The sequence below is a fragment of the Heliconius melpomene genome, chromosome 11, assembly GCF_056956725.1.
Source record: "Heliconius melpomene rosina isolate 202511_hmr_F chromosome 11, ASM5695672v1, whole genome shotgun sequence".
In the NCBI taxonomy this organism is placed as follows: domain Eukaryota; kingdom Metazoa; phylum Arthropoda; class Insecta; order Lepidoptera; family Nymphalidae; genus Heliconius; species Heliconius melpomene.
Genome location: NC_140399.1, coordinates 8,244,839 through 8,257,860, shown reverse-complemented (window position 1 = coordinate 8,257,860; position 13,022 = coordinate 8,244,839). Strand labels below are relative to the sequence as shown.

General features: G+C 36.7%; 1 protein-coding gene across 1 annotated transcript; it reads left to right on the top strand.

The window, feature by feature from the left end:
- Positions 1 to 11,642: 11,642 nt before the first annotated feature.
- On the top strand, positions 11,643 to 12,702 carry LOC146534726 (uncharacterized). Its single transcript, XM_085193107.1, has one exon. It carries the CDS (start codon positions 11,737 to 11,739, stop codon positions 12,424 to 12,426), a length of 690 nt encoding a protein of 229 aa, XP_085049233.1. The 5' UTR covers positions 11,643 to 11,736; the 3' UTR covers positions 12,427 to 12,702.
- Positions 12,703 to 13,022: the final 320 nt, after the last annotated feature.

The following is a 13,022-nucleotide window of genomic DNA, read 5'->3' as shown; positions in this document are numbered from 1 at the left end:
AGACAAATGTATATTTTTCAAATTTTCAGATTTTGACAGTCATGAGATTATGATAAGATAATGTCTTATTATAATTTCACAAAATTTCACATTTATAGTAATAATAATTTATTTATAATGCTTGAACTAACGACTCACATTTAAGTACATAAATAGCATTAACAATCTATGTATAAATCTTTTTAAATTCAAGAAGAAAGTTTGCCTGACCAAAGTGTAAAGTTAGTCCAAGCTAAGATAAAATACCTTCCATTCCTTTGCTGTTCGTTTAACATAAGCAAAAAATCCCGCTCCCCTCCGCAGTGGCGGAAACGTCGCGACATCCGCCAAATTAGTAACAGCCGCCTTCTAAATGATACTCCCGAGTCTCACCATGCTGCAAATATCCAATTAGCAGAAGCTGACAATTTTAAAACAGCTTTTTGTTAACAAATATGTTACAAGACTCTTTTATGGATGCCGCCATCCATTTTAGATATTTATAAAATATCTCTTGGAGCCCAGTCGTGATGGGCACAAGCGTGTGGGTGTAAAGGTTGTAGGTTCGATTCCCACACGAGGAAATAGAATATTTAATATTTTTATTTCTTCGGTTCGAGTTCTGCCAGTCAACAAGCAATGCTTTCAGAATTCGGCGGAAATTCGGAAGCTGAGTGTCTTAACAAAGTGCGGGATACAAGTGAAATATATTTTTTTCAAACACAAGAATAGCTAATATTAATGCGAGTTAGAGCAATTGTTCTACAATTATGTCAGTTATATACATTTGTACATGTGTATATTAAAAAAACTGTTTCGAATCACGCTACTTATTTCATAGAATTTTTTGTACTGATATCATTGTTCTACGTTATATTTTCTATATATGGTCAATAAAATAAGGTGGTGTAATTATAGTTATAGTTGTTGTAATTTATACAGCAAGTTGCTTTTCTTATAATCAGAACAACTTCAATGCGAAAGTGTCAAGTTCTCTTCTAACCAACCAACTTCTCGTTAGATATTATAATATTTGTAATCGCTAAACCAAAAAGATATTAGTGTAATATTAGTTCAAATTTTATAAGAATATTTTCGAGACCTAGTCACATACGTTTTTCAAGTATAAGGCAAGTACATAATGTACTGAGTTAATTTGAAACAGAGAATCGGAATCATCATAAATAATTGAATCATTCTAAATATAAATGATAATTGTAGATTATTTTCCATTATTTCGTCATTGATTGTATTTAGTTTTTAAGTAAATAATTATCGAAATGATATTTTAAGTAATTCTTATGTTCATAAAAATTACGATAGCTTAATAGATACCACATTAATATTAGAATATAGGGAAGTTAATTTCACTTTGGTACCTCATAAATGATAAAATTAGTATGATTTTTAAGTAACACTAAATATTCTACTAACACGAAGTGTTTATAATATAAATATATAAACTAAATATGTTGATGAGTTGATGACATAAGCAACCTGAATATTTACTTTGAGGCAAATGATATAAAAAAATATTTTAGAGTTGGTAGCTATATCACCTATACTATACTATACTATACATATATATAAGAACGTGAGGTGGCGTGATGTATGTATGACTAATAACTCTAATAAGTACTTATATTAGAACGACTGGCAAGTTAACACTTGGTTAGTAGTGCATTTTCAATGTTTCTTACTCTGTCATGAATGCATGCAAGTCATACACTTTGTAATCCATATACTATATATATATATAATAATAATATTGTAGACGATCGCTGTAGTAGTGTAAGTCTCTCCTTGTCTCACTCCTTAGAATAGAATAAAAAAAAACTAAAAATTTAAGTTAATTGAACATATTAGCCAATTGTTATTCTTATTACAAATCTCATAAGGAAAAAGAAATTTTCATACATATAATGTAAATACATAGCTCTATTCGTCTACTATTCATAAAATAATTAATCCCATAACACTGCCACGCACGAATAAAAAGTAGTATATTTTATATTATACCGATAGTCATGAACATATTTAGCAACAGACTATACTTACCCGACCGTACACGGCGTGCACGCGAACATTCATTACATATAACACACACCCATATACTAGCCACACACTATAATAATCCGGGAAGTAATTTTATTTAGCCCCATTGTTAAAAAAAATATTTTGAACAAATATAGAACCTAATACTCACGAGATAGGGGCGCGCAGCACTGAGCATGGACGGCGAGAGCGCCAGACGCGGCGGCGGCGGCCTCGTGCTCCGCCAGACCGTTCGGCGCCTGCGTCCACAAAGGGCTCATTGTGCTCCTCGCCCGTCGCCGGTCTATTCTAAAGGGTGCCTGTGTTTTTTTTCTGGAATTCTTGATACCAGGAATGACACCAAACAATGGGTTTCCGTCCTTTTATTGGCACCTTATTTTTTGTGGACACTTAAATGGACCAAGTTCTGACAAAATCACAACCTGTTGCGGCGGCGGTTATATTTTGTGTTGTGACCAACGCAATTCATTCAAAAGTGGCTGTAAATTTAGATATATATAAATACTATAGTTATAATAGTATTTTACTTATCTATTTCTTAAATATTTATAAACTTAATGGTATATATTTATTTATAAACGTAATAGAAATAAGTTTAAACCTATTTTAATACGACTTCTTAAGTCCTTATTGTGTTATATTAAATTAAGGTTTTATTAAAATTGTTTAATAAAATCTATTGTTTAACATTACATTTATTTTGATCTTAGTACACTGTAGCCATTTCGTTTGTTATTTTGCCTTTAATAAATATTGCAACCTTGACTATGTACGACATTTTTGAATAAATCCTTAATGATAATAAAAAATATTGACCTATTCCAAAATTCAAACACAGATGACCATGAGTGGGTAGAGTCAAATAAAATAATAAGAAATAAAAAAAATACTCTTTTATATAACACGATATGGCGCTCTCAGCGAAGAGATGGCCGAGCATGACCTTGTAAGATTTGGATGTTATATGATATAGTATAGACGTGTAGATATATCTGTGGTCTCGAAGCAAGTTCCGTGAGCTAGGCGCGGCAGGCAGCATGGCGGGCACTGCGGGCAGACGCCCACGGCCGGGCGCGGCCAAACTGGTTCCCTCTCACTGAGCGCTGACCCGAACTCGACTAAATTTTATACAAATTATTGTAACGCTACATACCTAAAACTACAAATATTTTCATTTAGATTTTTACAATCATTATCTATATATATAAAATCGAAAAGTCATTCACTCATCACGAAATCTCAGAAACTACATGTGCTAGGAATCTCAAATTTTGCATAGGAGTTACTTATAGGACGTAGGTGCTCGCTAAGACGGGAATTTGCAATATTCGACTTTTAAGGGGTTGTTTTTGGGGTTGAAAGTTTGTATGAAACTTCGTTACTACAAATGCTAGGAGTCTCAAATTTTGCATGGACGTCACTTATAGGACGTAGGTACTCATGGAGACGGAAATTAATAATAACGTAGTTCATGCAGGAGAAGCCGCGGGCGGGCCGCGTTGTTATTTTTTTATTATTTATAGTTGAGCTTCTTAAAACAACCAGCCAAAGCATACGACTTTTGGTGCAATTGGAATTTTCCCGCGTTATCTACAGTTCGAGTGGAGATATACGAGTATTTGTATGATGTCAACGTAGCGTAATGCTATCTACATCCGCTTGGGCCTGGGGCAGTGTGGCGTGGCGTGGTGACTCCTGTTCGAAGTGATAGTCTTCGTCATCCACTTTTATTTTCATATAATTACAACGTTGCACATATATTTATTATCTAAACAATAATCAATAAGATAAGATAGAATGGATCGCGAAGGACGATGACAACAATAATCAGCGAGTATCTACTTAGTATGACAACGATAGGTAAAGTTGAATTATTATCAAAATACTTATTTGAGGCCGTTCTGGCACAGGAGCACAAGGGTGTAAGTGTAACGCGACAGTTGTGGGTTCGATCCTCACTCGAGGCCATGAATTATTATTTCCTAATATGGAAAAATTTAGCGAAAAGTGGAGAACGAAGTGTTTTAACATTAGATTCCCTCTGCCTACCCTGCTGTATACGGAATACAGCGTGAAGCCGGTATATAAAATACTTAAATAGATTGATCGAGCAGAAGAGAAACTCAAATAGATTGTATCATAAATAAACGGCCGTGGTCCGCTGGCGAGGCGCCACCGGCTCCGGCGCCCGCGCACCGTTGCACAATGCAGTTCTACATAACACATTTTAAAACCTGCCTGCGTTGTACGAGGCCACAGGAAACTGAATGATTATGTTATACGCAGTTCTGCATGATTCATTGACATGTGCCTATAATATTTATAATACTTTTACTATAATAGTAAAAATGGATAAAGACGTCTTTATTTTAATGTATTTGTTCATATATATTTTCTAACATTATTTATTGAAGAAACATTTTGTTAATTATTTGAACTATCTATATATTATTTGCTTCTGTTCTTGTCAATATTACTTAGTAGCAGTTATAACCTAGAAATGTTAGAATATACAATGAATGAACTGGCATGATGACATTCACCTTACTAATTTACTTGTGATAGTCTTTTTACTACTTAAATATAGTTTATTTTATATACTTTTACAGTACATACATATATATAAATACGGAGATAAAAGTTAAATACATTAAAAAAGTCATTCATATACCTATAACATTTATATTTACTTATAGTCGTTTGGTAAAATGAATAATTCATGTAGAATAGTAGTCAACGCGCGAAACAGCACGTAGGCGCCTCCGTCCTTACTTCGTAGAGATATGAAATCAGCGATACCGATATTGCAAATACGCATAGCTCGCGCATAACATTATTTGTGCAAGTGACTGAACGTCTTTGTGCAAGTGAGTGAACGTCTACCTATAGGATAGGTATTGTTTATTCATGAAACGTACCCACTACCCAGTACCCAGTACCCACACGCGATCAACGAACTGAGTGATATAACAGAACAGTATTGACGCACACACTACCATTTTAATCGCATTTGTATTTAAGTGCATTTCATCGTGTGCCTTTCTATATGTTGCTATGTCGTTGCTGGGTTTCTTTCTAAGCTGATACTTGACGAGTTAAGTAACAAAGCAATGTATGGATAGGTAATGGTATTGTGACGTCTTTATTTATTTGTAGCACAATATATTATGGTTTATAGCTACATATAATACCCATATATGTATTTATATGGTTGATGCAGTAGTATAAATATTTGCGCTGTGGTGCCACAGCGCAAATATTTATTAATAAATCTATGAATTGTTTATGTTATATATATTTTTGGATTTTAATTTATTTCCAGAATTGTTATATTTCTAAAAAAATATATAAAATAACATTTTGTATCATAGTTATGCAATTCATGTCTATTATGGTTCATACATATTTATCTTACAGGATAGAATTAAATTAAATTCTAAATGAAGACTTTCTTAATTATCACATCGTAACTCTTCGCATTCGTCACTAATACCTAATATCGATAAGTACGAAGGCTAAAATCAGCACCGGCTTTAGCTGACCAGATCTGACTTTTCTTGATAATGTATAAAAGAGCAAGCAACTATCTAACAATATTATCTGTAGAAATACAAAATAAGTATCTAATTTGTAATAGTAACGGTTGTCGGACGCCATCGTCCTCTACGACTTGCTACTCATCATACACGCATTTCACCGCGCTCGCAGGCAGGTAGGCGAACATTTAGGTACTTGACACACCCAAGATATGATCAAAATTCCCTTTACTCTCAAAGAGACCTGAATTGGTTTAGAAAACCGTTTTAACGGTGTTTATTATATAAAATACGAATAAAATTAAGATTTCTTTGTAGTAAAGTTATTGATGCTGTCATGGCGTAGTTGAAAATTGTCAGGCTGCCTTTAAAATGTGGGGAGTTGGGACAACGATAAATCTTTGAAAATGGTTGATTTCCACTTCCTCCCAAGTCCACATTAGGTATATACTAAGTAAGCGAAACTAGAATTTGAAATGGTATCAATTAGGTTCTTTTAAAATATATTAGGTAAGTCCATATGAATTTGACAAGAGAGTACTTTCATATTTACTCTACTAGAATATAATTAGAATATTTTATTTTTTTGGTTATGATGTAGGTACTTAGTTTGCTATAGTAAATATTTAAGAATAATTTAAGTACATAATAAAAATTACAATATACAAAACAGTTTCGTGAGAACTTCATGTCACTAAACAAGAATTTGAAAGCTACACCGTATTTATTGCTATTTCCCCTTATATGTCGTAGAAAGCAATGGCAAGGCATCGCCGACAACCGAGAGTAGAAGAGACAGGTGAGGTGAGATGACCATAAACCGGTTGCTTCGAAAGCCACGTGGACGTGATTCTAAAACTTACATGGCAAGTTGATACACAGTATCATCGCTAAATTTATAAAAACTGGCTTTTTCGTCGTATGAGAAAAAATTTTTGCTGTTCAATGAATAACCAAAAGTATAATAATATAAAAATGTTTACATTTAATATTATAACAGTCGGTAATTCTATCGACTAAACATAGCAATTATGAAAATATTTAAGTAATTATTCTGAATTCTCTAACATATAAAACAAATACTAATAAGATACCTAGAGGAGGCGTTAGGTATTTAGGTTATAGGTATCTAATGATGTTTTTCTTATAAAAAAATAAGAATATACATTGAAGCACTGAACAATACAAAAAGATCTGTAAACATAACGTTTTATTTGTCATGCTGCCACACATAACTATTATAAGAACTTCTTTATTCATTAAAAAGCTATTTTGACTCATAAACCTTTTCTTTCTTATAATATAAATATTTTTTAAAATGATACAGCAAAGGAATAAAAACTAAAACAATTGGAATTTAATATGGCGTTGGTTCATTTCGTTTCCCAAGAATCTCATATCAAAGCTACGATCTCAGGAGATATACGATCGACATGGAACTGGTCCCCATTTGGGTGACGTTTGAACGCACGTGTGCTTCACTTAGCCTCCATCACTCTCTTGGGACTCTACGTTCAATCGATTTTAAACTTTATCTAGTAATAATTAGATTTGATTTTGCTTATTTGATTTATGCTAGCTGTCATTAAAGATATCAATTCATATCAGTGAAGAATGTTATACTTTGTAACAAGTGAAGCTATTTTAGTACTTATATATAGAGAGATATTTATTACAGTATCGTTGGTATGGCGAGCAGGCAGGCGACGATGTGTCTGTGGGACTACGAGTTTATACTTATTAGCTCATGTTACGATTGGCGGCCTCTTGTCTGATCAACAATTCTAACTATTTGTGAACCAGTGGACCAGTAATATTAATAACGTAACGACTGGAAAAACACAATTATAAGCTTGATTTTTAATATGCATTCAGGGGCACGAGGGTGTGTATCGCGATGGTTTTGGGTTCGATCTCCACTCGACAGAATGAATTATTACTTATGAATATTTTAATTTCTTCGCTCTGGCACCAAGGCAAAAGCCCAGTGTTCATCATCATCAAGTGAGGAACGGAGTGTATTAACATTAGGTTCCATCTGACTATCCTGCTGTAGTATGAATATATATTATATATTTTTATGAACAAAGTAGGTAAGGTAGGTATATCAGTAGATAATTATGGTAAAAGTACGAATGTTGTGACATACTTTACGCGTTATTTCTTGTATGTGAACATTTATTTATTAATAATTTTACCTATATTAGTCGTGAAAGTCTTTAATTTTTATATGTCTGTATGTTTTTTATATATATCATATTTTAGCTAATGCAGTTAAGTAATCGCACTGTAAATAGAGTTATTCCACAGTATCATATTTCTTTGTTTCTCTGAAACATTACCCTAGGTAGTGTTTATAGGTACATTGTTTATATGAATAGTACTAGAACCGTTTCGAGGACACCTCGTCAGCTAGCAATGTGTAAGACTCACGATGCAAATATTTATAGGTAGCCATATAAGAACTTTCTTTATATAGGCATTGGTGCACATACCAGAACAGCATACTAATATTCGAAATATGTTCTCTACAAACTCGTTTCATATAATAAATGTTAAAGGAAATTGTAAATGTGTAAAATATGTAGTTGAGTTTCGTCACTCAACGCGCAATTACTTAAGAATTTAGCGGAAAGTGGGGAACCTAGTGTCTTAACACTAAGGTCCCAGGTTCCTTCTGCCTACTCCGCTATTTCCATATCCATCTATGTATATAGATATTAGATATATTTAAAATTTATTAATATTCAGTTACTAAACTAGCTTATTGTTTTGAAATTGAAGTTTTCAACCGCCATTATTTATTACTATTATTAAAACACATATTAAACGAAGGATATTATTATCGTATTTGTACTTAATTGTAGTAGGCATGAGTGCCATTGTCTCTAACAAGTAGCTAGCCCGACACCGTAGTTACCTACTACGCATTATATTCACATGTGGGTTGGATGGAGCCCGACCTTGTAATAATCAAAGAAGCTCAGCAAAAACTATGGAATAATTCTAACATGGTGATGTCATGGTGGTTTTCAATTACTAGTGTGTAAACTTGTTTGTCACATGCCCTTATTTGTGTATGATTGATTTTAATAGCAAAAAACAATAAAAAACAATGAGAAACGTTCCGATGTAATAGTCAGTTGAATGTATTTATTTATCTTTTTATATTCTTTACAGAAGTACAATTGTTATTTGGTCCTTATAAAAAGTCAATAAATCTATAGTGAATAGTAATATTATAAAAGATCAAAAGTTAAAGGTTTTGTTTAGTTAATTCATGTTATCTCTGGACTTATGTCCGTATTTCATTCATGAATTATTAAAAACGGCATCTCAAGATCGATCTCAGAGGTGAGAGCGTTTATAGATACTGGTCCTAAAATACGTCATGTGTCATATTCAACTTATTTCCAACTTAGTCTCCAAATCTCTATGCGGCTTTGAGTGTCGTAACTCAACACACAATGCCTCAAGAATTCGGCAGAAATTGGTGGAAAACGGAATTATCTTAATGGAGAACGGAGTTTCTTCGGTTCTCAGGATTCCTCTTCGTATCCTAATCTGCGTGGGCCATAGCGAGAAGTTAAAAAAAAAACAAAAAATATCTTTCCATTGGACTGTTGCTTTCGGTCACATGCTCTTATTTTTTGTCTTAAATTCTTGGTACGAATTCTTTAATAATTTAATTGGAAAGCTAGGAAATGTAGTTCAGAATTATTATAAGCCTGTTTTAACGTCACTGAAAAGATAAAATTGTAATAAATAATTAATTGCTTCCTACTTTAGTTGATCTGGTTTAAATTAATCAAAATCATCATATAGGTAGATTTATTGAAAGAATATATTACATATAAATATACTAGTAAATAAAAAGAACTGGGCAACTGCGAGTCTGACTGGTCCGCCGAGGGTTCCATACCAATATCAGGATTGTAGGTCAACGGAAAGTGCAACTTTTGAAAAACTTATGCATTCAATTATAAGTTTTGTAGTTTTTCTGTGTTTATCAGTTTATACTTTTCGGATTTTTAGTTTATTTGTACCTACCGCAAGTTCTCATTTCTTACTAATCATAGGTCTACCGGAAATATCTTATAGCCTTTGATTACGTGGGGAATAAAGCTGACCAATCTTAATTTGGAGTATGCTATATACTATCTCAACTAAAATTCCACAGGAAGTACCCTATAGTTTATGATTACTTGGCGATTTTCATATAAAATGTAGCAAAATAATATAAATGCTCCTAAATTTTGTTTGAGTTGGCTTAGAAGCTTGATTTTTTTGGGTTATGGTTCTGATTCAACATTTGATATTAATTTCAGCTGAATACTTCTTCGCGATCCCCAGATAAATAATCTTTATAGAAGGACAACAAGTTCTATCCGTTTTATTCTTTTGAGGTACGGGACCCTAAAAAGTGAATAATATTTATATCATGTATAGTAGTACCTATATGAACTATTTTCAAAAATATACCTATGGCTATACTTAGAGTATAGTAATTTTAAAATTGCGGTTCAATTTTTAATTTCTTTCTATTTGATGCCACGCATCGAAAGTGTATACCATAATATAGGAAAAAGGAAAAATATAATTTTACTTTAATAATGACTTGTAACTTTTATATCTTCCTCAAACATGACTGTACACTGTGCGGTACATATTCATAGTTATAAAATTACTAAGTAAGTAAATAATATAAAGCAAGATATTTATTATTTGTATAATAAAGTTATAATACAAGTATTAAAAATGGTAAGGCGATTTTTATTTTTATTCGCCACGTACACGTAGGTAACCATTTAGCACCTATTTATTTAAATACGTTAATATTATAAAAGTTATAAGCGTGCAAGGGGAGTCAGGTCGGTGTTCATGGTCGCCGGACGCGGCAGGCAGGCAGGCGGCCGTCGCTCACACAAAAAATAAACAACTTTCCTCGAAACGGCGATGGCGCTAAGGCAAGAGTCCATTTCGAAAAGTCACAAGTGAGCCGCCGCGCCGCGCTTCTTGGGCTCTTTCGGACCTACGACAGGCCGGGCCGAAATAACTTGTTGATGTTCGGTGCGGCGCTGCGGGCGAGCGAGGGTGCGGGCGCGCGGGCGCGGGGGCGCGGGCCTAGCGCCGCTGAGCGACGGCCTGTCTGCGGCGGCGGGCCGGCGACACCCTGTCTGCCGCGGACGGCGGCGTTGCCGTGCCGCGCGCATTCCTGTCCGCCCGCGCCCGCGCCCTCTCCCCGCCGCTCGCCGCCCGCGCGCGCTGGCAACGCCGCATGCAAACTTGTTTCGTAAACGGATGTGGCAGCGACCGAGGCACGGCGCTCGCCGTCTCGCTCGCTCGCCGCCCGTTGCGTGCGTTGGAGGGAGACAGCAATAGTGGCGCTACGTGCTATCGGCTCCCACTTGCGGCATTTTTTCACGCCGAGAATGAGGCGAGATTAATGCTTCAAGGCTCGTTCACATGGACAATTTAAATTTGTTTTATAATTGAACACTTATTTTATTACTGAATTTTTGTACTTATTTAAATACTAATTGCAATTAGTAATGTGCAAAATTTTGTTATAATTATGTTTTCAGGCTTAAGCATTACTATTTCTCCTACGTTCAGTGCAAAGTGTTGCTTTAAAAATCTTAAAATTAATAATTAAGTTAAGCAATATCGTATAATAAAGCAATATAGTACAAGTAGAAGACAGTCGTGGCGCAGGGGCACAAGTATGTGACTGTAAACGCGACTGGTTGTGGGTTCGATACCCACTCGAAAAAATGAAATATTTAATATTTTCAGTTTTTCCCTCTGGTGTCGAGGCAAAGCGCGGCGTTATGTTCCGCTGCCCATCACGTAATGCCTCCAAAATTCAGCAAAAAATGGGGAACAAAGTGACTTAAAACCAGATTCTCTCTGCCTACCATGCTGTGTGCTGCTACGTTTATTATTATTATTAAGTAACTACATCTTTTAAACGTTTTTCTGGTATCAATGCGTTTATTTTGTATATAAAATAATCGTCAAGAACAGTGTGAGCACGTCCTAGGTGCATACGCGGCTCGCGTCGCGCGCTCACGTCGCAGCGGGCGCGCCGGCCGACATCCGCGCCGTGCCAGCCGGGCACAGTCAGTTCGGCGCCGACCGCCACCGCGTGCACACGTATATAACCATGGCCGCCGCCCACACGCACTCGGCCCCCGCGCCCTCGGACCGCCGCACGGAGGGCCGCGCTGGATCCCGCCGCATCTTCCCACCCCAGTTCAAGCTCCAAGTTCTCGACGCGTACAGACGCGATTCTCAATGTCGCGGAAATCAACGTGCAACTGCCAGAAAATTCGGAATCCACCGCCGCCAAATACAAAAATGGCTCCAAGCCGAACCTGCCCTCCGAGCCGCGCTCCTTAGGAGAGCGCCGCAGCCGGCTCCCTCACCGCCGCCCTACTCCGTGGGCTCCCCGGAGAGCGCCCGCCTGCCGTCTCCGCCGCCCGCTGCCGCCGCCTTACCCACTGCCGTTCAAGTGCCTACCCCGCTAGCAGCACCGGTCCCGGTTTTGCCGTCTTCCACGGAACCCATGGATCTGTCAGTGCGCCGCCTGCCCCCGGCGCCCACGCCGGTGCTGACTTATGCGCCGCCCAGCGTCCCCGAGCAGCCTCAGCCACGCAAACCCTTTAAACTATTCAGGCCGTACCTGCTGGAAGACCCCTCGGAGAAGCGGCCGTCGCTGGCCTCGCTGCCGGTGCTGAGCGGCGTGCACGTGTCGGCTTTCGTACCGGTGCAGAGCGCCGCGGGTTGCTCGCTGGCCGCGTGCGCGCCGCGCTGGTGCTCCGCCGCTCCTTCCTTCTCCGCACCGCTCAGATGAGAGGCGGCCCGCGGGGCTCCACCCCTGTCCTTCTGTGATCTAGTCGACGACGCCCGCCAGGCGCCGCCCGGGGCGTAGCCCTCCAACACCGTGCCTTAACATACACGTCGCCATAGTGCATTATGCCGTCATTACGAGATGACAATCTATTTTTGTGTATAATTATTATAAGAGTAAAAAATGTATTTTTATATGTGGGGTTTATAAAGCGCACCTACACTTATGCAGATTATAATTATTATTATTATTATATTAATAAAGAGAGTTGTTTACTAACTTGTATTTTACTTTAACTATGGCGCTACGTTGCAGGGGCAGGTAGCGCCGGCGTCTATCTTCTACCTGTTTGATCCCCGATTTAACAATAACACAGGCCATCCGTTAAATGTTATAAAAAAATATATAAGTTTAAAAAACACAAAATCAATGGAGTACCTACATAAAAAATGGATAATTTATTTACTGGAAATTGAATTTCATTTAAGTAAATAAAAATTGTGAGATAGTCAAAATAATAAATTTGCCATAATTATAAAATAGCAAAGATGTTATTCATACATTAAGTATCTAGTAAAACCATGTACTTATGACAGTTA

Bases quoted from the DNA above. Each gene is read 5' to 3' on its own strand.
- LOC146534726 (XM_085193107.1), top strand. From the start codon at position 11,737: ATGGCCGCCGCCCACACGCACTCGGCCCCCGCGCCCTCGGACCGCCGC.